The sequence below is a fragment of the Lutra lutra genome, chromosome 10 (assembly GCF_902655055.1).
Source record: "Lutra lutra chromosome 10, mLutLut1.2, whole genome shotgun sequence".
In the NCBI taxonomy this organism is placed as follows: domain Eukaryota; kingdom Metazoa; phylum Chordata; class Mammalia; order Carnivora; family Mustelidae; genus Lutra; species Lutra lutra.
In genome coordinates, this window is record NC_062287.1 from 3574407 (window position 1) to 3599639 (window position 25233).

The 25233-nt window shown below is 41.8% G+C and overlaps 1 protein-coding gene across 10 annotated transcripts in view; it reads left to right on the top strand.

Annotated features, from left to right (window-relative positions):
* The window catches only part of GRIA4 (glutamate ionotropic receptor AMPA type subunit 4), a 398776-nt gene that overhangs the window by 341097 nt on the left and 32446 nt on the right, over window positions 1-25233 (top strand). For all 10 annotated transcript variants that reach the window (XM_047690816.1, XM_047690815.1, XM_047690814.1 and 7 more), the window contains 4 exons: window positions 3259-3465; window positions 9044-9414; window positions 10898-11096; window positions 17696-17943. In XM_047690816.1, the coding sequence (XP_047546772.1) occupies window positions 3259-3465; window positions 9044-9414; window positions 10898-11096; window positions 17696-17943 (1025 nt within the window). The remainder of the gene's footprint in view (window positions 1-3258; window positions 3466-9043; window positions 9415-10897; window positions 11097-17695; window positions 17944-25233) is intronic.

Sequence of the window (25233 nt, forward strand, 5' to 3'; positions counted from 1 at the left end):
CCCCAAACATTTGTATTAAATCCTTTCCAAATATGCAGGTCAGAAGGGCTACTTGTGGGCAAAATTATCGGGCTGGGTTGGTGCAAAGGAGGAGGTAGGGAGAACATTTAGGATCTGCCACTTGTATTAAAATATGAAAGAAAAGCAAAATGAGACACACTTGAAGAAAGTGAGGAGAGCCGAGCAATCAGGAGAGCTTTTGTTCAAGAAAAGCCTGGTCTTTCTCTCTGCCTGTTCTCCCACGTCCCCAAGCATGACCGTCTTATTTCTCTCACGCTGCATGCCTCGCTCATCTGAGTCTCGGTAATTGCACATGGCCCTGGTTATGCAAACGGTCTGGCTCAGTTTCTAGTCAACGTCTTCAGTAAGCTGAAGGTTTTCTAATACTTCCAGATACTTTGTTGGTCTCTTTGGCAGGAAAACAAAGACCCTGATGGGCCCATGCTGCCCAAAAAGGGAATTGAAAAAAAAAAAGAAGAAAAGAAAACACCAGATACATTTTTTTATTCAGATTTACAGATGTCTATTTCAGAAGAGATGGCCTCGCATTTAATAATTACTTCCCTTTTGAAGACCTGAATCAGAAGTTCTAACATAATTACTTCACCATGGTATTCCCATTTAGGGAGCAGTGATGTGCCAGGAAATCTTTTTATTCATGGAGTGCCTTATAGGTACCAGACGATATGAGGAGATAGGGAAAGGTTTTATCTACACTGTGTACCCACAGTTTCATAGAACATATATCATTTACACATAATACAGACATTCATGTCCTTAAACTTGTCCCCTCCCTGGTTAAATCATATGAAATCTCGAAGAGTTACACGCATTTTGACAAATGCGTTGGTAGCTTCAACAGTTTCCAGATACTTCAAACTACAGATTTAGTTCCCACATTGGCTACTTCTGTGAACTTGAACAATTTACTTGCCCTCTCTGAGATTTGAATGTTCCCCCTGCAAAAGGGAAGTGCCTACCTCAAAATATCAGTGTGAAAAGGAAGTGAAGGGCACAATTAAAGAACTTAGCATGATTTCCGATCCAGAGCGTGCCCTAAGTAAGTAGAGCTGTTCTTGTTTTTCACTCCTGTATTTCATGATTGTCCCCCTCACTCTTACTCCTTTGTCCTTATTACAAAGAATTACAATCTTAATCACAAGAGGACAAGAGGCACATTTTACTTATTTTTGTACCTCCTAGTTTCCAGCCAACTGCCTGGCACACAGTGGGTGCTTAGTAAATGTTTGAGTACATAATATAAGTGCAGCTTTTAATAAAGCAAATTGTTCACTGTATAATGTAGAGGGAATTTAGCAAATGAGGTGGGATTTCTAGCTAAAGAAACATGCACACAAGGTAATACTGTCCTACATATATTTGAGGGCTGAAATTCTGAAGTGTTCAAGTATTCCAGACACTTTAGAAGTGACCTTCAATCTTAGTACTGCATGTGAGCCATAGTTGTACAACTTTACAAAACTCTAAAGTTTCTTACAGCGAAAGTTATAAGTGATAACTATACAGCCATTTCAGTTACAGTTTTAAGCATTTTACAAATGTGTGGATCTTGCTTTTCTCTACATATACTTCCACATTTTAATTAGCTGTCATAAGAAAAAGAGAACGAAAGGATTAGCTCATTTTAACTACTAATATTTTATATCTTAGGCATTAACACTGCTTTGCAACAACTCACCACATTTATAATTTTCAAAACCCTTTATATTTGGAGGATGTTTTCCGTAAGCTACTAAATAATTGTCATCTATCTGAAGAAGAGGCAATTAGTTATCTTAACTTTATAGGTGGAGAAACTTTCTTTACCCAAGTCCGGTGTTATTACATGCATCAATTTCAAAGAAAGGAGAGAGTTCCGGGTCCTTTAACTATGTTAGCCTAAGGCAGAATTACTCGAGGACCAACCCTAGACAATGGCGCATGGTAGAGTTATTTAGGGCATCTCGATGAGAAAGTTATGGATCATGCAATTTACATTTTTTTAAGTTTCTTAAAGTAGTTTCTATATTTACAAAGTACTTAAAATCAGAACTTGTATATACTGCTATGTTATGCAAAGTAAAATACTGTCTAATCTAGAGTTTTAGGAGCAAGTTCAACTTCCCCAAATCCACATGTGCTGGGAGAGAAGAATTTTGTGTGAAAATTGCTCAGTGGATGTTATGTTACAATGTTATAAAATATAAATCCATGATCTCAGTGACATTGTGGCTAAAGGTGGCCACTCCTTGTCTGCGAATCTGAGGTGTGACCAGCCGGTCTACCTTGCATGTTCACCGGGCCTATCTTTTGGTGGCTTTAGGTTCCATTTATAAAATCAGGTGCTTGCTTGCTAATGTGTCTCTTAGTTCATGGCCTTTAAATGGTTGGGTTTAGGGGTGCGTGTGTGCATGTGTGTGTGTACGTGTGTGCTTTAACTAAAAACTGTCTAGTTATTGTTAGCCACAAGTAAGTCTTTAAATTTTATAAGGATTTTCACAGTAATTCTTCATCCTATTTTCTATCTTACTTCAAAAACTAAACAGGAATATCACTTGAAGTGTGTGACTGTCACAATTGGGGGGATTATTAGCTTGCTTTGAAGACATATTTTATAATAGAATAAAACTTCATGGACCACAACCCTCATTAAAGCCAAAAATACTGGACAGTTTTAGGAAAGCCACTTTAAGGCAAATAAGTATGTAAAATGTTTTAAATTATGAGTTCATTTCTTCATTGAACCTTGCTAGTGCCTGCTCTGAGAAGGGCATCCAGCGAAATGCTAGAGAGCAGAGCAAAATCATTGAGCTCCTTTGCTAAAGAAGATTGTAGTTCAACATGGCTTTAAAAGATGCAAAATATGGAGACCCGTGACCTTGAATAACTACTAGATGGTCTCTAATTTCATGAGCTATTTTAGAAATAACTAATTTCATTGCCAAAGATGATAGACTTATCCTTCCCTTGACAGTTACTAATACCTACTTTTCATGTCGCGGTCACGGTGCTCCGTATGTAACAGTCACTGGGTAGAAAACTGTTTTAAAGGTTTCCCTTTTAGTACCCAATATAAAGCAACTGAATATACTCCTTAGTGTATTTATAAATTCGTCTGTTTTATTATTGATTTCTAGCCACACAAAATCAGTGTGTATATTAAATATAATCTTGTCAAATTCTGCAGCTGAAAAGTTACATAAAGACTTTCGAATGTTTTGTAATTTCTCCTTTACAGTTCTACTTCTCTCATTATAGGAATCCCCATATGTTATGTACAAGAAAAATCACGAAATGTTTGAAGGAAATGACAAGTATGAAGGATACTGTGTAGATTTGGCATCTGAAATTGCAAAGCATATTGGTATCAAGTATAAAATTGCCATTGTCCCTGATGGAAAGTACGGAGCAAGGGATGCAGACACAAAAATCTGGAATGGGATGGTAGGCGAACTTGTTTACGGGGTAAGCAAATCAATTTATTGAAGGATTTACTTACATAAACCTGAAAGTTTTTATCACCTGGGCATATATCCATTTCTTAAGACCTGTTACTTTTTTTTTTTTTTAACAAATTTGCAGTTACATTCAAAGAGGCATATATGATGTTCAGATGTTTCTAGAGAAATGAATTAGAATTCATTATGGTGCAATTCCCAAATAATGAGAGAAGCTAATACCTCATAATTTCAAAATCAGGAAAGAGAAAAATTTGGGATATGATGTTCTATTTTTTAGAAAAATTGACTTCAGTGTCTGTGATGATGATTCTCGAAAGCCTAATGCTGCTATACCATAGCCATGTTGTTTTTAAGAACTGCAAAACAAATCTTTTATGAATGTTACTTGATAATGGAAGGAGCATATTTTCCCCAACAGCATAAAGGTGGACCTTATTGTAACTAGTTACTTATGTCCCTGTTGCTTGTGGTTACTGGTAGATACCATTTACATAATTGATAAAGCAATCATTAAGCTACTTTAGCATCTATAAAATATTCAGCAATAATAGGAGATTCTTAGAGTTCTGCTGAACACAGTAAGTTTAAACTTTATGCAATGCCATCATTTTCTGAGACGTAGCCAAACGCAAAAACCAGAACGTATTTCGTAGCAGGCCTCACATGCATACACGTCAAGCCCTTCCCTTTACTGGATGCTGAGTATACACATTTATAGCCAAGAGCAAATTCAATGTAGACATTCCTGCCTGAATGAGAGCAAGATCATTTTCATCAGCAATCCCTGCGAAGTATCAAACTGAAACCAGCAGTTACCAAATGCTGGTAATGCATGGTAGTTCCAGAATCCAGACACCAAACCTAGAGCTTACATAAGCTATAGTCATCAAATAATCGATAAGTCACACACACCTGAAATGTATATAGAGGTGTCCTGTAAGCCAATCCATAGTTCACAGATTCCACCTTCAAAGCACACTCTCTGAGTCATCCTCCTCACAAGACCCCTTTGAAATCATTACATGAGAGTCCTCCTTCCCTAGAAGAGAATAAGGATGGAATGATGGAGAGCATAACTGAAGTCTGGAGAGAGGCTCCCTTTCCAAGCCTGAACTACAAGTGGATAGTTTCTTGATTCTGTATCCTGCATTTCAGACCCCAAAGCCACATACTTTCTCCAGCCAGTCTGATACAGTAGCTATAACCTCAGCAGAAGAGGAAGTTGTTTGGCATTAAAGACCAATCATTTGGTTTTATAGCCATTTGAAAAGAACTGACTAGTTCGTTGTCCTAAGTGAAGAAAAGTTTTGCAGTTTTAAAAAAATCAAGAAGTGTTTTATCACAGTGCTCATGAACGGTTTGATAGTGAGACTTATGTTCCAAAGAAAAAGGATTCCTAAACCATGGGTCCCTTGGTAATATTTTAAACTTTTGATAATACTTTTAGTTTTTGAGACAGTAAGTAGATTTTTTTTTTTTTTTAGATTTTATTTATTTATTTGACACAGAGAATGAGCACAAGGGAGGGCGGGGGAGTGGCAGGCAGACAGGTTGAAGCAAGGTCCCCGCTGAGCAGGGAGCTTAATGCGGAACTCGATCCCAGGACCCTGGGATCATGGCCTGAGCTGAAGGCAGCCACTTAACTGACTGAGCCACCGAGGCGCCCCGACTATATATAGATTATAAATGTAAACATTATTCAACTTGTTAGAACTACAGTAATTTATTTCCTTCAGAAAACACTATTGGGTATTTCATCTCCAAAAATCCTACTTGAATTACCAATTAGTCATGGATGGTGTAACTAACCTGAGTAACTTCCTACACTGTAACTTCCTACAGTGAGTAACTTCCTACAGTGGTTATTATATATCTCTCCTCCGGAGTCCATGCCCATTGGGCAGCCCAGCCTCACCCCTTTGCAAGGGCTCTGACCACATTGTTCAAGTAACAGAAACAAGTGATATTCGGAGATTGGCATCATCAACAAAGAGTTACAGCCATAGCACATGTCACAGAAACACATAGTCCCAAGGTCAAGCAGTTCTCAGAGAAGATAGCAGAGTGCTTATTAATACGCAGTGTATTCAGTCCTCAGTTCATTTGAGAGGGGTCAGATTCTCTCATCTCTGTCACTTGACGTTTTCCCAAAAGGAACCTTTCATGTCTCTTAACACTTTCTGCAGATTTGGTGCTTTTCATCCTGGTGTCTGCCAAGTCTGCACTTCTTAATGTTTGTACTTTCTTACTGCTAATCCGTAGAACAAATGCCCAGTGTCCAGGGCCCAAGGGGAAGCTCCATCCATTCTCTCCTTTCCAACAAAGCCCATTAGACCGTAAAATTATTCACTTTGAACCTGTTATTATTACTGCTTCTTTATTCTTCACACACTTTGTTACTGGCGTTGTTACGAGGAAGTGTTCTGGGACACACGCATGACCTCAGCACACCAGCTGGTGGAGGCCCCAGAGCACAGGACCACACTCCTCCCCACTCCCCAGCTGCTCAGGTCCTTCCCACCTGTGGCCCCCATGCGCCAAGTCCAAGTCCTGTCCACCGCGTTCTGTGCGCATTCTGCTGGGCCCTACCATACTCGTGTGCATGGATTTTAATCCAGGGAAGTATTTCCCCAAGCACCTTCCGGGTCCTGCCAGCACCAGCGTTCCCTGTGGTCTGGGTCACAGCGCAGGCTCATGAGCCTCACTCTGGCTCTCGAGAACCCAAATGTTAGCCAGCTCTTGCGGGAGATACTCGACCCCCAGGACTCACTGAGAGGTCGTGAAACCAGACCCATGATGTAACATCTCCACTCTGAGCAGAGAAAGCCCAGGTGTATCTTCTCTGTTTCACTGGCCTCTTTCAAAACACGACTTTCAGACTTCAAAAGTGTCCCCATCAACCTTCGCGTCACCACCCTGATCCAGCATTCGCCCCTTGTTCCCCAGGCGGGAGGCACCTCGGTTTCTTTCCATGTTGCTTTCGTTTATCAGTGGTAACTCGTGTCAATACAACTTTGCCTAAGAACACAACACCAAACAGCTTAGTTCACAAAAGGTGGCATTTCCCATCAGTGACAGTTTGTGTTACTCATTTGTGCTGTGACAGTGGACCAACATCATGTACGATACCAACTAAAGCTGAAAGGAGTTCTAAGTACAAGAATAAAATTTGTTTGATTGAGACTCATCATATGATATGAGAAGAATTTTTCTGAGCATGAAACCAAAGGCTGAAAACAGAAAAAAAGATAGTCCCATATAGCTACAACAAAATTAAATACTCCTATATTGCAGTGGAGTACCGTGAACTGAGTTATGTAAACAAAACCATTACTGAATAGGGATAATATTTGCAACGTGTACGGAAAATAAAAATTAATTTCTGGAATAAATTTTAAAGCACTTACAAATTAGTAAGTAAAAAGTGAATACACCATATGGAAAATAGGGGCAGAGTATGACAAGCCAGAGAAAATGGCTATTTGTTTTATAAAATGTTTTATAAAAATAAATTCAGATTACTGCAAAGAGATCTAGCTTGCCGTGGAGCAATTGGCAAAGATAGATGAGAATAAAGATACACATGGCTGGCCAGCATTCCTAGTGGCAAGTGCTTTCCATACAGTGTGATGATGGTAGAAATTCGCATGATCTTCCCGGAAAAAAGTTGCACAAAACGTATCGTGGCCATTGCAAGGATTGTTCCCATTTAGACCAGCGAACCCATTTCTAGAAATTCATCTTAAATGGTTACGGAATATACCAGGGCTTGTCTTCAGAGATGTTCACATCATCGAAGTTGGAAATTGTGTAAACCTGGAAACAGCATAAGTTTCTCCTAAAATAATAAGTAGGTTGAGCAAATTGTGATATTTTCCCATGATAAAATACTTGCAATCTTTGATTCTTAATATGTATGATAAGATGAAAAGGAGTTCATCATAACCTTCTGAGTAGAGAAATTACAAACAGTAGTGTTTCATATTACCCCACTTCAGAATAGAGAAATATGATTGCTCAAACCACGTCTAGCAGGGCCTATCTGAAGAACGAGCAAGAGCAGGTGAAGGGAATGGAGGTAATTCTGTTTTTACATCTCATTTTTCTATAGCTAGTTCATAGATCACTTGTGTAATGAAAATTATACAAATAATAAAATGGCAAAAATGATAACCTCCCAGCAGTGAATCTGACTTTCATAAATGTGGGCGTTTATGAGGTAAGCTAAGTTCATTCCCTCAGAGGGCTCTTAGAGTTAGCGCTCAGCCCCACAGTGGGCAGCCTCGTGGCTATTGTACCCTCCCCGCACCAGCCCACCGCAGCGCCCTGGGATGGAACTGCCAGCTGGCCTGTGAGCCTGAGGGTCTATAGGAATCCCTGGGAGATGTCAGCCCCTCCAGGAGCATGCCTGGCCGTGTTTCAGATTCCACTTTAATGCCAGACATGTTCTTTTCAAAATGAACAATCAAATAACCTTTTTGTACCTGCAGATCACTTAACAGTTTACAGTGTTTTCACGACCCTTTATTCCATTCACTTTTTGAGATGGCATGATTGATGGAAGACACGCGAGCCCCGATCAAGATGGGCCGTGATGTGTACACCTGAGTCTCACTCAGCTCCATCATCTAGAGAACAATGATAAACGGGATTAGTGTAGTGTTAAGTGAGAGGCCGTTTAAAATACTTAGTTCAGAGCCAGATATATAGTCCCTCAGTAAATGCTCACTAGGATTTTATTTAATTTTCCAAGAGAGAGAATCACAGTGATACAATGAGGCAAACAGGAAAGTGTCTTCACTGGGGAGACATGGAAAATGGGCTTGGAAAAATGGCTGAGTCACAGAACAAAAACAGAAACTGGTGTCTTATAGATCATAAGAGCTGAGAATTGAATCCACTGTTTTCCGAACGCTGTGTTAGAAATTCAGAGTATAAAATCAAAGTATGTGGCTAGGGAGAAATAAATGCCAATTTTCAGATTTTTGTGTGTGCGCTGGATTGGAAAATGTCCTCAAACAGCGGGTATCTTCCATCCTATGAACACAGACTATAGGGTAGGTTTTCCTATAACTGGAAAGTTATAAAAAAGGACTGTTAGAAATTTGCATTCATAATATTAAGGACGGCCAAGTAATGAGTCAGTGGCACCGTTCCAAATGAAACAGAAAATGCTGCAACCATAATGGCAATTCCGGCCAAGAAATTCAGAAATCCAGCCATATGGGAAGTCCGTTCAGGCTCATCCTCCGGCTCGGCCCATGTCCTTAAAGACGAAGACTGTTATCTGAGTTCAAGTACATTTTTGCTTCTATCCACTCTTTCCCTGTGTCTCTTCCTCTCATCTAACCGCCAGCACCAATAAAAATATTTCATGCACTTGCACGGGGTATATTCTCTTGGGAAAACAATCTACTGTTCACCTTCTGTTTATCACCGTTCACACTCAGCTAGCTGTCGGGCTTCCCCTTCAAGATGTAGAGTGAATGCATAACTCGCTAGTTTTGAGTGGATCGACCCCGCGCCAGCCGCTTCATGAAGTGCGCTAACCTGTGTGTTTTCATGTGTCTCTTCTCTTCTAGAAAGCAGAGATTGCTATCGCCCCTCTGACAATCACTTTGGTCCGAGAGGAGGTCATTGACTTCTCTAAGCCCTTCATGAGTTTGGGCATATCTATCATGATCAAAAAGCCTCAGAAATCTAAACCGGGAGTGTTTTCCTTCTTGGATCCTCTGGCCTATGAGATCTGGATGTGCATAGTGTTTGCCTACATTGGTGTCAGCGTGGTCTTATTCCTAGTTAGCAGGTTTAGTCCGTATGAATGGCACACAGAAGAGCCAGAGGATGGAAAGGAAGGACCCAGCGACCAGCCTCCCAATGAGTTCGGCATCTTTAACAGCCTCTGGTTTTCCCTGGGTGCCTTCATGCAGCAAGGATGTGACATTTCACCCAGGTTAGTTTGAAAACTCTTCGCTTCCTCACTGCCCCGTCATTCTCAGTGTTGTGCAGGCTGGCTCCACACTTTCTTCTCCCGGGGGAGGGGAGAAAGGTGCAATTCCCAAATTAATCTGAGTACCACCATGGCCAGTTTTTCCAAGTTAGCACCAGAGGTGGACACATCACAAAGATGAACTTTCCCAGCGGAGAAGTAACATATGCAACCACTCCGCAGTCTCCAAAATCACGTAGTGTTAGTATTGCCTTCAGTGGTCTGACAGGTGGAAACGAAAATCTAAATTGTCAGACTAAGATTTCATTTTCATTTTGTCTCCTTTTCAAAATCAGAATTTTTTGTTACTGTTGCTGTTGTTCCTTTTTTATAAAAATTAATTTTGACCTCAGTTTATACCCCACATACCTTATGGGGGATTTCTGCTGTAGACTTTACCTGATGCCTGAGTCAGTATAGTAGGTACCAGATATCCATTGTTCTGTGTAACAAAACGTGAACTAAGTAAGTTAGTTAGTGGGCAAACTCAGCAGTGTCAATACAGTGTTGGTTTAATAGACCTGTTTTTCAGTATCTGTGGAGTCATGACTCACTTCCTTTGGATGCCACTAAGACATTTTTCAGTTATGTTTGCCAGGAATGCAGCCAGTCTCCTATTGCAAGAAAAATACCAACCTTCTCCCACAGAAAAAATAACTGCAAGTAGGAGAAGGCTATGAACTGAACTTAAATATGTGACTTAGATTAGCATCGCAAATACACAGATTTTTTAAAGAAATGTATGCTTTCTCAAAAAGAGACATTTTAGGCACAATGCAGTCTGTGTTCCTAAAGACCCCGGAAAACTCTAAATGATGTGTTTAAATTGCAATAACATAGAAAACTGAGTCAGTAACTCTGAATTAATCAAATGAAAAGAAAGCAAAAGCAAGTCATGGGATGGTTTTGAAAACCACGATGAAGCAGGTGCTAAGTTAAAACTGACAGGTGCTACTTAATAATAATGGTTAAAAAGGGAGAATTTGAAAGTTAAAAATGTCATGGAAAATAGGAAATTTTTTTCTTACAGTTAAAAAAAAAAAAATGTTTAAAAACAATTTGTCCCAGGGATTTGAAGTCTGATGGTTCCAGGGAGTGAATTCAATGATAAAATTACCTGGATTTTTTATTCATTCCATCCTCACTGTTCCTCTGCACCCACCTTACCCACACATCCCTGACACCAGGGAAAGGATGTGGAGAGAACTTTTTTCTTTTGAGGTTTAGTGTCTGTTTTTTAATGGCATCCCCCAGTGCACTGAGAAGTCACACACTGTGCTCTCATGTTGGCAATGGCAGAGAGAACCTGTTTAGGGCAGAAAGTAAAGATGTGTTTGCAGATAGCCCATCCTCAGCTCAGATCAGAAATGAAATATCAGACAGACAAAACGATCTCCAGCGGTGGTCACTCTGAAAGGAAAATGTGCTTTATCTTATCCATGTTTAGATCCCTCTCAGGTCGAATTGTTGGAGGTGTTTGGTGGTTCTTTACGCTCATCATTATCTCATCCTACACCGCTAACCTCGCTGCTTTCCTGACGGTGGAGCGAATGGTCTCCCCTATAGAAAGTGCGGAAGATCTGGCCAAACAAACGGAAATTGCCTATGGAACCCTGGACTCAGGGTCAACAAAAGAATTCTTCAGAGTAAGTTAAGGGAAAAACTAACCATGAAATGTTCATAATATTGAAACTCTGGCAGTTTTCTGCCAACCATTATATTATGGGCTCTAGCTGTTCGTACGTTTTGCAAATATAATAGTAATGCTATGTTTACTGCTAATACTTCTACTTGGGAATTATAATCACTTCAGTTTGTAAAAGCTAATTGATTTATTCACATTGCAATAGAGACCTGGGGAAAAGTAACAACAAAAAGGTAATTAAGACAACTTCAGAGTGTAACTTATCCAGAAGGTTCCAGTTTTGATAATGCTGTGATGATACTGCATCTGGGAAGATTATAATTTAGATGTGTTTGGGCGTTAAGGGCATAACAATGAAAGCAAGGGTTTTTTGTTTTGTCTCAAGAACACATTAACTTGCCACATTTGAAACCCAAAATCTTAATCGCAGCTTATACTTCCTTCTGTGAGGTAGAGCCTGTAATCTGTTCCATAACAATGGATTTCAAAGCACAACATTTGCTTTCTCACAGAATAATGGTAACAGAACTGTTAAATTCTGGACACCTTCGCAAGATATTATGTGTGCCATTTTCTCTGCTTTTACAGATAGAGTTGTTCAAACTGTTACAATTTCATATATGGATGCAGGTACCTGGGGTTTAAAAGTTTCTGGTTTTTTAGTTGTTTGTTCCACTATGAGGATGTATTTTTGATCGGTGAAACTCTTTTACTCTGCTTGTACTTAAATCCAGAGATATGCACTTGATAATGTCTGGTCAGAGATAAGGATTCATTTTGTGACTTCAGAACCATAACATTAAAGGACAGTCAGAGTGACAATTTCACAAATATTTACCCAAGTAATAATGAGGATATTTTACATTTAATTTCAATTGCTTACAGGTTAGATGTTTACTAATTTAGGAGACAGGAATTTTATTTCCCTGTTTTCTAAGCTTTCATGTAAAACTAATGACAGCCCTTTGAAGTAAGGGTGTGCTTACAAACACAGTACTGGGAGAGCACATTGTCATTCAAATGTATATGCTTATCATTTTGCCACTTAGCTTGGAAAAAAACAAAACACCCTACTCTTTAAGCCAGCCTTTAACTGTCATGTACTTGAAGTTCATAAGAGATTTCTCTTTTTTAAGAGGATCTAACTACATGTGTTTACATAATACTGAGTTAAAAACAAACCAATCAAAAGTTTTGTCAAACCCATCATTGGGCATTGTTTACAAAAGAAACCAGGCAGTGAACAATGTCCTTGTCAACAATTTAGATAGAGCCTTGCTAGTAGATATAATGAAACATTTACAATAATTATAAAGTATTTGCAGATTTTTCGAGAACTGTAAGTAATGCTCGTGACAATAGATTTTACTAACAGTATTCCCTGGATAAACTTAACTCACCAAATTTTTAAAACTTACGGAGTGTATCCCAGTCTCTAAAGCTTCCTGATAGAAGTATACTGCTTGAACACATTTTAGCACAATTATAGTACCTTGCCAGAAATCTGTAAATTTCTGACTCCTTCCACCCAAAACTAAGTAAGTAAAATTCAGTAACTTTGCCTAGAAACCATTATGCATAGGCATCAAAATGGAATACACTTGCATTTTACCGAGCAATGGTGACCGAATTTCATGTAAATAAGGTAAATATTTGCAGGTTCATCATTCTGCCTTGAGTGATAAAGGGAGAAAGAAATGTCATGTTGATGCCCTGAAAAAAAAAATCAGAAATAACTTACTGTACAGCTCTTTGGCATCGAGTACACAGAAAATGTTTATTTCTAATCTTTATAGAGTTTTTAAAAAGTGTTCCAAATTCTAAAATCTGGTGAGGGAGATAAGAGACCATATTGATAAGAAGTAGAGGACGAAGGGGAGCTGCTTGCTGGATTTACAGAGCCTTTCCTGCGGGCCACGCCCATCACCATGGCCCGTTCTCTCTGCCCACCCCCCGCACCCCCAAAATGGCAGCTTTAAAATGGGAAGATTTTTTTTATAAAGTATTTACTGTTGCAGAACGGTCTGAACCCTAATGGGACAGGAAAATAATTTTCCCTGGCAGCACTCTCTCAGGAAGGCGTGAACGTGGGTTCTCTGATAAAAACCTCATTCATTCCCTAGGCCCTGTCCTCCCTCCCGGCCCACAGATGATGGCCTGGTTTAAATAAACCATTTTGTCTGACAGGTGGAGGCAGTGGAATGTGAAGAGTGTTTTCGTACCTGTCAGAACTGTTTTCTCGTAGGAACGCAGTAATGGTACATCTATCAGCTCCATTAAACTGCCTCAGGCAGTGACCCGAACCCATGCTTCCCAAAAATGTTGCAGTCACAAATCGGCTGGAGAAGGATCTAGGCCGTGGGGGGAGATTAATCCGAATGTGACTGTTGCCTTAGTTTTGGCCCCGTTATGAAACTTAGTGTGTTCTGTGTTCTGTGCACCTCGTGAATCATGAACGTGGAGGCGTTGAAGGGCTGTCTGGACCTGTCCCTGACAGCAGCCTTGCTGGTGAGGTGTTCAGACGCTACTGTGCCCCTGAGGCTCACGCGCTGATGGGCCCTGCAGCTCCGCCTTCATACCGCGGCTGCTGTGGTCATCCGTCACTCTGCCGGGGCGTAAATGAGGTGGATGACTGTCTCAGGGCTTAGAAGATTATCAAATACTACAAACCGCGGCCTTGCCACCTAAGCTGCTGGAAGCAGGGACCTGGCAACAATGTTAATGTTAACTAGAACGCCTGACATTTGTACCTGTTTTCTATTAAAAACTGGAAAGGCGGGAATACTTAATTTTTGAGCAGTTTAAAGGACAGCACATTTTTAAAACTCCCAAGAGTTATTTTCAGTAATAAAATAGTGCTTTAAATCAGCAAGTTTCCTATGTTGAACCTCACAACAAGGAAAGAAATAATTGTGAGATTATTTTTCTAATATAAAAAAAATAATGACTTTTGTATTATCTTGGCTTATGACTTTCAGTGTATTTACTCCCCCAGCCTGATTTTTAAAAAGATAATTACAGCTGAAGATTTTAGGGACTTAGAATCCCATTATCACTGTATTTGGGAGTTTGCTGGAACTGCAGAAATTCCCCTTTTAGCCTGTCTCATCAAATTTACAAGGCTTTGCTTGCCCTCGCTCCTTAACACTCACCTCTTGTGGTCACAAATAAGGCACGGGAATATTATTTCCAGTTCTTCCCTACTTGAATGCCCCCAGTACTCCCTTCCCCAAGTGAATGTGACCTTATCTCTGCCATGCACCTTGAAATCAGAATCAGAATTTCTAAACATTCGTAGAGTGACAGTGTGATTTTTTTCCCCGAAGGAGTTGCTTTATTTCTCTTTTTTCCACCGGGTGCTGTATCTTTACAATTTCTTTTATACATAATGTTTTGCTAAGTGTGGCCCAACTACACTGTGGATTCCTCTTTCCTCTGAACTTTAAAGGAATTAATTTAACTTCTTTTGCATTTCTGGTATATGTAATTCAATATATTTAAACAAATGCAACAGTAATTTCCTTCACATTAGTATTATACAAATGGACTTCTAAAAAGTATCCGGGGCCTAAAGGTACTTTATTCCTTTGAAAAGGAGTAATTAAATTATCTTCCTAATTACCAACCCGTAAAAATACTTTTTCCACCCTGCTGTGTTAGTTTTGTTTAGTGGTTCCAATTCCTTTAAGTAACATGCTAAACAGTAACTGGAAAATTGCCAGATAACTAGCTGGACTCTCATATTCTTCAAAAATTTCAAAAAATATTCCATTCAAAATAATAGGTTTTATTTCTTCTGTTTTTAATATAGTACACATGACAAAGTACGCAATGTTTGTGGAATGCTGTATCTTTTTAGGTAAAAGTCTCAAGTTATCAGTATATTTTGAAGAGTGATTATACACCTGGGCGCCTGGGTGGCTCAGTGGGTTAAGCCGCTGCCTTCGGCTCAGGTCATGATCTCGGGGTCCTGGAATCGAGTACCGCATCGGGCTCTCTGCTCAGCAGGGAGCCTGCTTCCTCCTCTCTCTCTCTCTGCTTGCCTCTCTGTCTACTTGTGATCTCTCTCTGTCAAATAAATAAATAAAATCTTTAAAAAAAAAAAGTGATTATCCACCAAAAGGACGTCGTTTACCAACATTTCTCTAAATGGAAATAATCAGAATAAGTGTTAAGGACATCTGTATCTGGTGATTGAGACAGTTTATGATTTTCAGAGTTTGGAACTCATCGTAAAATGGCAGAGTTCATTCTCTGGAAGATGATTGTGTTATTGAAGATGGACTGATTGGGGCCAGGCGACATGGCCTCCCTAGTGGATCCCACAGATGCGGGTGCTGAGCCCAGACTCTCCTCTGTCCTAGACGCACATAGAATCTTTGCGATTTCATTTAGTAGTTGGTATGCAGTTTCCTAACGTAAGGATTTCTATAACCAGAGGTAACCTGTCGTTACATACGCACACATGCACACACACCCCGCAAGCTCTATATCATGGCAGTATTTTTTTTTTAATTTTTTTTTTATTTTATTTTTTTATGTGATAGAGAGAGAGAGATCACAAGTAGGCAGAGAGGCAGGCAGAGAGAGAGGGGAAAGCAGGCTCCCGGCTGAGCAGAGAGCCCGATGTGGGGCTCGATCCCAGGACCCTGAGATCATGACCTGAGCCGAAGGCAGTGGCTTAACCCACTGAGCCACCCAGGCGCCCCTCATGGCAGTATTTTTAAGTGTTAATAACATGAAGACATTCATAGGACAATACAGGATGTCTATTTTCCATCATGATATTCACTAGCATTTGAATATCCAGTAACATTGAATATCTGGGTTTTTTATTAGTGTCCAAGTATGCAAATCTCTTACTGTTACATAGGATGTTGATTACAAAGTTTCCATCTTCTGAAACCAAAATTTTAAATACAACATTTATTGGTTTCTTTCTTGGTTAAATGAATCGTTTGATTTTGCCTCAAAACATGTCTTCTTAAGTTTGCTCTTCAGGATATTTGTTGATTATTGAAGATCCATCTCTTACTGGACTCTATATTCTGGTAAACAAAGGAGGGTCCATATAAAACACATATTCATGCTACTTGAGATTTTCCCTCGTGCTTATTTGGATCAAGATGCAAAATCTCAGCATCTTGTTATTGAACAGATGCCCTTGCACCACAGAAGTCCGTGTACCATTGTAGTATCGAACATCGAACGGGGCAGGTTTCTCGACCTCATTAAATACATGCCTGGGGACATTTGAGTTCATTTAGATGTATTTTCACCTTTAAAATGTCTGTATGGATGAAAAAATAGAAGAGGAATTCAGAGACCAGCGGAAGGGTCTAGGTAAACTAAATAGTGGGACTAAAGTAGATGGAGCCCAAATAGACAGAAATAAATAGGTTTCTTGGCTGAGGTCAAGGTATTAGAAAGACTAACTCTCCAAAATATATCCTAGGAAAACAAGAATCGCCTTTCTTTTCAGCTTTTTTAACTTTTTACTTGGAGAAAACTTATTCTTTTTTTTTTTTTTTAATTCATTTATTTGACAGAGATCACAACTAGGCAGAGAGGCAGGCAGAGAGAGGGGGGAAAACAGGCTCCCCACCAAGCAGGGAGCCCAATGCGGGGCTCGATCCCAGGACCCTGGGACCATGACCCGAGCCGAAGGCAGAGGCTTAACCCACTGAGCCACCCAGGTGCCCCAAGAAAACTTATTCTTGAAGTGTCATTGACATAGGATGTCAGATTAGTTTCAGGTATGGGGTATAGTGATGCGTCACTTCCATCCATCGCCTGGGGCTCCTGACCATAAGTGTGCTCACTGTCTGTCCCCCCGCCCCGCATTGTCAGGCCCTTCCTGACCCTGTTCCCTGGGTGGCACTTGTCATCTCCGTGGCATTTATCGTATAACCAGAAGTCTGTACCTGTGGAGGAGGAATCACTTCTCTTTAAAGTCAGTGGATATTCTGTTTGGAGATTTTATGAGAAAAAGCCCACGACTGTCTGTTGGATCCAGCGTTTGCCTCTTGGGTTATGGACGTTTGGGTTTGAAGCCCACTATGTCTGGTCCTCAGTACGTGCTCAGCTACTGGCTTGATCTGACCATCTTTCGTATACATCTTAGAACGCTTCATATTAAAACTTGGAGGCATGAAAAAAGATAAAAATGAAAACAGTATAGCAGCACTCCTTATCAGTTATCATTCAGGCACAGAATTAAAGGGAGTTTTGCAGAGCTGGCCCCTTCCCGGTTTACCGTGACTGTGATAGCGGGCATGATTTTGTATGTCCCGCACTCTATGACATCCTGCCTTTAAAAATAACGATAATACGTTGTTCTTTAGGCAGCTGAGTAGGGCAATCATCTATGACCAGAGGGACCTGCTTGCTCCAGTATCACTTCTGAATGTCTGCTGTTTCTCTGACGTCCTTAACTGTAAAACAGTTTTCTAACGGGAGAGGAACAGGTTAGCCAGGCAGACCAGAGTTTCAGGACCAGGAAAAGGTACTTTAAAAAGGCTTTCTCCTTGTCTGGTTCGGTCACTATTAACATGCTGTTCCCTTCTCTCCTGAATTTAATTTTATTTGCATTTCCTCCAGAGGTCAAAAATAGCAGTGTACGAAAAGATGTGGACCTACATGCGATCCGCAGAACCGTCAGTGTTCACTCGGACGACCGCGGAGGGAGTAGCTCGGGTCCGAAAATCCAAAGGCAAATTCGCCTTCCTCCTGGAGTCCACTATGAACGAGTACATCGAGCAGCGAAAGCCGTGTGACACAATGAAAGTGGGAGGAAATCTGGATTCCAAAGGCTACGGAGTAGCTACACCCAAGGGTTCTTCATTAAGGTGGGTGGGATAGTATAACAATGTAACATGTGTTGTTATAATATTCCACCTTCCCTGATGTCCCCGACACAGTGATTTTGTTTTGTGTGTGAACATGGTATGTTCGTTTTTGGTTTTGTTTTGTTTTGTTTTTTTTCTTTTTCTCCATTTCATACGTTTTGATCAGCAGTCAGGTAATTTTTTTTTTTAAATTTTGGAATAATTAATCGTAGTTGACCTGTATATCTTTTAAGGCCATATAAAAACCAAACTGGTTGAACACTAGCTGCTTCCAGTGGGCCTGAAACATGGGTAGCGACGCTTCCGTGTCTCATCAACTTTTTTTGGTCACTCAAATCTGCACTCTCCTTTTATCAGCTACCGATTCTACATTTTATCATGACTTTTTTTTTTTAAATTCTGCCTGCCCACTAGTTTCTGAGTATGAAGAAATCAGCCTCTTCCTAACAAACCACTTTTTTTTTTTCCATTTCAGTGTTTCATTGATTATGGCATCATTATATTTTAGATTACCCCGAGGTTGTATTGGTGCTAACTTTGTAACCACATCTATTCATAGACGGAATCACGATCAGCGGGAAGCTGGGCTCTGATTCTATGGGGCTTACTCCAGTCACACTCTCGCCCGTTGCAAAGGGAGTGTGCTGTCAGTAAGATCTGTACAATTAGACCCGATGACAGTCCATAACTGTTCACACACAGACCCCTGCAATGTGATCTGTGAGCACAGCATCTCACATATGGATTGCTTGGAAAATCCACATGTGCTAAAGATGAGACTTTCATTCTTAAGGAAATGTTGGTAAAATCTGCCCTTTTTGCCCTTTTGGCCCTGGACATAGGGAATTTCACATGTTTATGCCCAGGATGCAGAATATCCTATTTTCCTTAAGCAGTAAAGGCTACTGGTGAATTGCTGGGTCTAGAGCAGGCCGAGGTCAGCAGTGACTGACAAGTCACTCCGGTCACAGTGCTGCTTAGAAGGGATTCGTACAAAGCACAGATTCCAGAAGAAATCAGAATCTTTGCTAAAGGACTTAACCACGAACCCGGTCTTGAGAAGTGATGTCTCTGGTAAGCCTTTGAAACCTGAAAGTAATGAGACCTGTACTGCTAGCCAGTAGGAATGAAAGCGGTATAAAGACGATGTGATTGTTCTCACTGTTTGGAAAAGGGAACTGCAGTGTGTTTTGGATATGTGTGTTGGGGGTGGGGTGAGGGGGTGACACAGTTCCGAGAAACAGACAGGAACCCTGGAAAGATTGGGTTAACCCAGTATTTATTGTTTGCAAGCAACACTGTAATAATTAGGAGTTTTATGGTGTGTCCAAAAGGGACCATTTTAAAAGGAGAGGGAACAAAATGAGCCAGTAAAGACAGACTTGGGTATGGACTTTGGCAGGAAATCACGTTTCTTTGCACATACGTCTCATACGAAACTGGAGGAATGTCCAGGGAGAAAGCCAGACCGATAAATAACCCTTGATAAAATTCTCCCCCGGAACGTTCCAGCCATTCAGAAGCTCAGAGTGGCATCAGAGTGTTTGGCCTTCGAGGGTCTGTTTTGTAAGACGCGATAGGAGACATGTGTCATTTCAGCAAAGCCAAGGAGCAAAGAAATCTCTATTGACACAGGAGTTGTAAGGGCGCCCTCATGTAACTAATTTAAAAGGGCGAGAAGGGGAGAAAGCAATGGTGGCTGATATGTAGATCAGTGTTCAGACTATTGATCACATTCACTGGATGTCGCTTTTGCTCTTAATTAGTTCTCTGTGGATGTAGCTGCCTTGTCCTCTGTCTTGTGTCTCCTGATAAAGTCAAGTTCCAGGGACTGCATTTGGCCCTCAGTTACGGGTGCGCCTGACTCCCATTGATGGCAAGAGAGTTCCCTCTTAAATGTGCCACTTTGTCAAATCCACACTACGGGGATTGTTTGGGGAGACGCTGAAGGGCTTCATCTGTCTAGAACTGGATAATAATCCGCTCTTGGCTTCCCCCTCTTTTCCTGTCCTTCCCTGGCTCTTGTTAATGAGGCAATTGTTAAACTCCGCTTCCTGGAGGAGAGTTTGTTTCTGTACTTTGTTTGATATACGCCACTATTTCCTGTGTAAGCAGCCACTGCATGCCAAAACCACAGTCACTTTGTCCCGTCAGGAACACTGGAAGAGCACGGACGGCTAATGGCATGCACCTTACCCCCCCTCCTCACTTCCCCACCCCCGGCCCACTACGCGGGAGGCTCATTAAGCTTAAATTCTCATTCTTACTCAATGAGGAGCCTTCTGTTTGAACAGAGGCAGCCTCGTATAGAGCTGGACCAGTGGGCACCTTCTGTATAAATGATTTAGTTTGTAGGAACATACTCAAAAGAACTGCATTCATCACAGCGAGATCACAAGGGTACATCTGCATGGAGAGCGCCCTTGCAACCTTTCTGCCTTATTTGTTCAGTAGACTGCTTTCCTCTAGGAGCTATCTTTTTTTTAACTAAGTCTTTGCTTTAGTAGTTTTGGATACAGTGAGATTTGGTCTGTTTCATTGTCCTGCTCACAAACTGCTGTCATGATTTGCTGGGCAGCATGAGTCTTGAAGAACAGGAAAATGGTGATCTTTCCTGCTGCGTCAGCCGGAGCACAAAACACAGACAAATGGCTGACAGTCTTCCAGTGGTCTAGGGAGTCTCACGTTTCCGGTGCTTCACAGTCAGTGTCCCAGAAAAGAGGAAGACTGGGATGTAGAATCGGGATGGAAAGCCGAAACTCTGGTCTCGACTCTAGACTTTCAAACAAATGCCGTGTGGGTGGTGACAGAGACTCTCTCTGTGCCTGGGGTAGAAAGCACTGCAACAGGGAGGACCAGCGCCCGATTTCACGGGAGAGGAGTAACGCATAGGGCTCCTCGTTGTTGGAAGAGACTTTATTTCAGACTTGCGTTCGTGAGGTTTACAGAAAGCTTTCAGTTATAGAGAAGGGCAGTAACCGTGCTCAGAAATTATTGAGTTTCTGGTACTTGGACACAGATTCGTCAAGTTTGAGGTCATAGAAGAATACTAGGACTGTTGATGCCGTTGAACAGAGCCTCTTTAGATCTTACTGTAATAAAGTTTGCAGTGCAGTGTGAGTAAGTTCACGAGCGATCGCAGGTGAGTGTGTCTGTGAGCTCTACCGGTCAGCGAGAGGACCCAAATCTTACCGGCATAGTTAGTTATTTTCCAAAGTCATCTTCTGAAGAAAACTTTTAGTTCCCATTGTGAGATGAAAAGGTAAAATCTCCTCTTTTATATTATCTCTCAACTCTCCCCACACTCTACTATTCTCTAAAATCTTCTTTTCATATGCACGATACCATTTATACTACTCTCAGCGTCCTGGCTTCCTTATCGTTCCTTCTCCAGCACCCTGACAACCCGATACAGTCGTGGAATCTGTCCTCTGGCTGAGCGACGTTTAAGACCTGTGCTTCAGACAGCGCCGCTGTGCGGTGCGGAGCGTAGATGAAAGAGGAGTGTGTCCATGGTGACTCCAGTGCACACCAGAGACCTGCCTGTACTCTAGTAGTTAGTGGACAGGAGATGTGCTTGCTGCAGTGCATATTGTAGTCCTTATTGAGCAGGAGAGCCGTGCGCTCCACTGACAAAATCCTGTCTTCACTGTCTCACCCACGTTGTCTGGTTGCTCCGCTGTCTGCTATGCAACAAGTAAAACGGACACGCTTGCAGGGAACCCTAACTTAGTTACCGCAGAGGTTCCCTCGTCCCAAATAGCTGTGAGATGGGAGTACCCCCTTTGAAGATACTCACAGTCCACAGTATCTGCGAGTGGTGCCTCCAGGGAACATAGCGAAGGATCCCGACTGAAGACTCCCCCGGCCTCTGTAAGAATCTGTAGATTTGACCCTAGTGTTCAAAGCCAAGTTTGAGGGGGGGAAAAAAAGGCCAACAAACACTAGTCTCCTACCTTCTATTATTCAACAGTGATAATTTTATTCAGATTTTGCCTTCTCTAATAATATTGGCGAGACTGGGTCTAAAATAAGACAAGCGCTCTGTCACCCACCCCACCCCTAAAGTGATGTTTCAGAAGAAAGCAGTTCCAAAAGGACTTGATCAGTACTTGAGATCTGGGCAAATGGAGGCCTGGTTGGACCTGCTGTCCTCCTGTCCCAGGAGCCCATGACAGCAGGAGCAAGACCTCTGAAACCAGGCACGTGAGGCTCAGTCCACAGCGGCCAGCTCTAAGCCGGGGCCACAGCGTTGGGGGTAGCACAGCTTTCATCGGCCCTCTTCTTTACATGTTGAGTGCAGTCCCCAGCCCATGTCTACATCTCCATCAGCATGGGCAGCATCCTCTGTAGGGCCAATCATGTTGGAGGATCGTTCAGGGCATGTGTATTAAACTTTGTATTCAAATCCACATATGAAAAAATATATGATCCTTAAGGAACCACTTTCTCATGTGAAATTAGTGATAGGTGTTTACTCATCAGTCGGAGGGTATTTGCAAGGTTTGGGAACAAGGGGCCTGCTGGATGTTGTCCGCGAGAATAGAGTTGGTGTCTGTTTCAGGGTTAGCAGCAAGTCGCTGTTAGCACCTGAGGCAGACTTGAGAAAAGCTAACAGGTACAGAAAGGGAAGCCTCAGTGCTAATAATTCCTGAGCAGCACTTGGCCTTGAGTGAATAAATTTTTCACTTGTTTTCAGGAAATGAATTGCAGTAGATTAGTACATAATTTTTTTTAAATTTTAACTGTTATGGAAGAAGAGGTTTCTGCATGTGCTGCATATGAATACCCTTCATTCTTCTTGATGCTATATTAAGAGATGCTGCAGGTGACTTAGTCCTTGTGATCCCTTACAACTTGGAATAATAGCTGGACTAGGGATTAGAACACACGCACCCCCCACGTCCATCATACCGGCACACAAGCACACGAACCCGGCTGTGATGTGCTTAATCGCTTACCTGGTTTCCTCCCAGAGATGCTGATGTTTATTGCAGGGATCGGGCACTACTGCATCACCAACTGAGATGCACATGGTACGGTTACCAATAGTACATGCATCCGAGGGGGAAATAATCCCCTTTCCCGTCCATATACTCCATCCTTCCCTTCCTTTCTCGATGTCCAGTCCAGTAGGAAACCTGAAACTTTTCCACTGCCTTTAGAAATTCTACTTTTTTCGATTAGGTCTTGCCAGTGCTTGAAGGATGACTGAAAACACAGCTCCCAGGAAGAAGAAAAAGAATGTGGCATTTTTCTGCATTTCTTTAAGATTTACCAGGCATTAAACATGTTTGCCATTCTCCCTACTTAGTAAAAAAGAAAATGCCAATATGATTTGCCATCACATATTTGCCAGCTCATTCAACAGATGGCCCCTGGGGTCCCCTCTGAGAATTTGCTAGTTGTTGTCAAGTTGCTCCCTTCAAGTTCGGCTCTGTGACTGCCATAGGTAACACTACATCGAGATGTTTCTAAATTTAATGTTTAGCTGTGTGCTGCTACTCACCATGACACGTAGAAACCATGTTTTAGTAACTTGTCTCAGAAAGTGGGTCATTCGTGGTCATTTTAGTTTCAACCACTTCAAAGAGAATTAAATATAAGGAGATAAAAATGCTATAAATGAGGTTCACCAGGCCAAGCCTTCACACCCTGATCGGAGGAGACACCAACACTGGACGTCAATTGTGACAGTTCTGAGAAAAGTGAGAATCCCATGTTCTTTAGTCCCATGTAATTGCCTTATAAGCAAATCCTATAGAGAAAGAGAACCTCCAGAGAGAACATGTATATCCTGTGTAATTCAAATCGACTCAGTGATACCACAATTAATGTGAGTGCCAAACCTGTAGCCAACCAAGTCACGTGGCCTTGACCCACATGTGCCAAGAGTACTTAGGAGATACAGTGTTTTGTCTAAGACCAGAGTTTGTCAGCTGCTAAGTGGATGAACGTATCCTCACATTAATAATATAAGTGTTGTTGTCTTGCCAGTGCCCTTGGGGGGGGGGGTCTTTCCTCAGACTTGGCATTTCTGGCTTGACCCCTGGAGAACCCATACGTGGGCTTCCACCCAGCACTGCAGAACCCTCAGACACTTGCTTTGTTGTTCCCTCGTGTCCCCCTGTCAGCCCGAGCACTAGAGCTGCCATTGTGTCTGGAAGCCATTCTGTAGAGTGAGAGTGAGCACTGGCGATGCCAGAATCTAGAAGGGGGCCCAACTAAGAAACCCTACTAAGAAAATCAGGTCTGGGTAGTCAAAGCAAAGAATCGAAAAGGATGGGGGGAGAAGGGTAAGGACAGGACAGAAAGGAAATGTGGCCCCAGGAATCTTAGAGCTGGGAAAATAGCAGTGGCCGCAGAGGTCCTGCTTTACAGGGAATCAGACACATTGGTGTGGCCCATGCCTGGGTTTGCTGCCGCCGGTTAAAGTCTCAGCTGTAGGCCAAGCACCCCCCACCAGAGAAATTGCTGGTGTGAAACGTGTCTCTGCTGGGTGTGAGGCAGCTTCTGCCCATGGCTGCAAAGCTCCTCTCTGGGCCTGTCTGTGCCCAGTTATAAGAGAAACTGTCCGATAGTGTTCTTTCCTAGAAGACCTCAGGCTGTAGAACCATGAATTTTATAGATAGTAAATGCCCTTGTTGCTCACAAACCAGGAGCCGCTGTTGATTTATCCTCAGAAGACCAGCAAGGTGAAGTGATAGGGGGGTTTCTTGTTGTTTTTGCTTTTTCGTGCATTGCTTGTATAGGATTCTGTTCTCCAGGCCTCTCTTCCTAAAGGGAAGGCTGCAAAGACGGTCAGCGCAGGCAGCTGCAGAAGGGGTCAGTCAAGTTGTCAGACAGGTCCCAGCTCTTACTCCTCTCGGCAGGTCGGTAGGAGCAAGACGAGAAGCGCTATCATCCCACAGTACCAGATTCCTACCCCTGACTGTCCCGAGTCCCTCTTACCTGAGACCATGGAGATAGGGTGGAGAGGGATTGCACGAGAGAGAGAATTTTTCCATGCTTGGGATAATCAGACGTGTAAAGAGTATTTCAGACATGCATATGTGCACAGGACTTTGGAGGGAGCATGGTAATCAGGTTTACCACGAAACTCCAAAATGCCTGTAATAAACTGAGTATGTAGCTCACTTTACTGTGGACATGTCATATTCTCCTAAATGTAGAATTCTGTGCAATATGTTTTAATGCAGTTCTATCCTAATGATAAACTTCTACTTAGTGCATCATAAGTAACTAATGGTTTTCCATAAAAATGAAACTGTTTCAGCAGAGCATATGGGA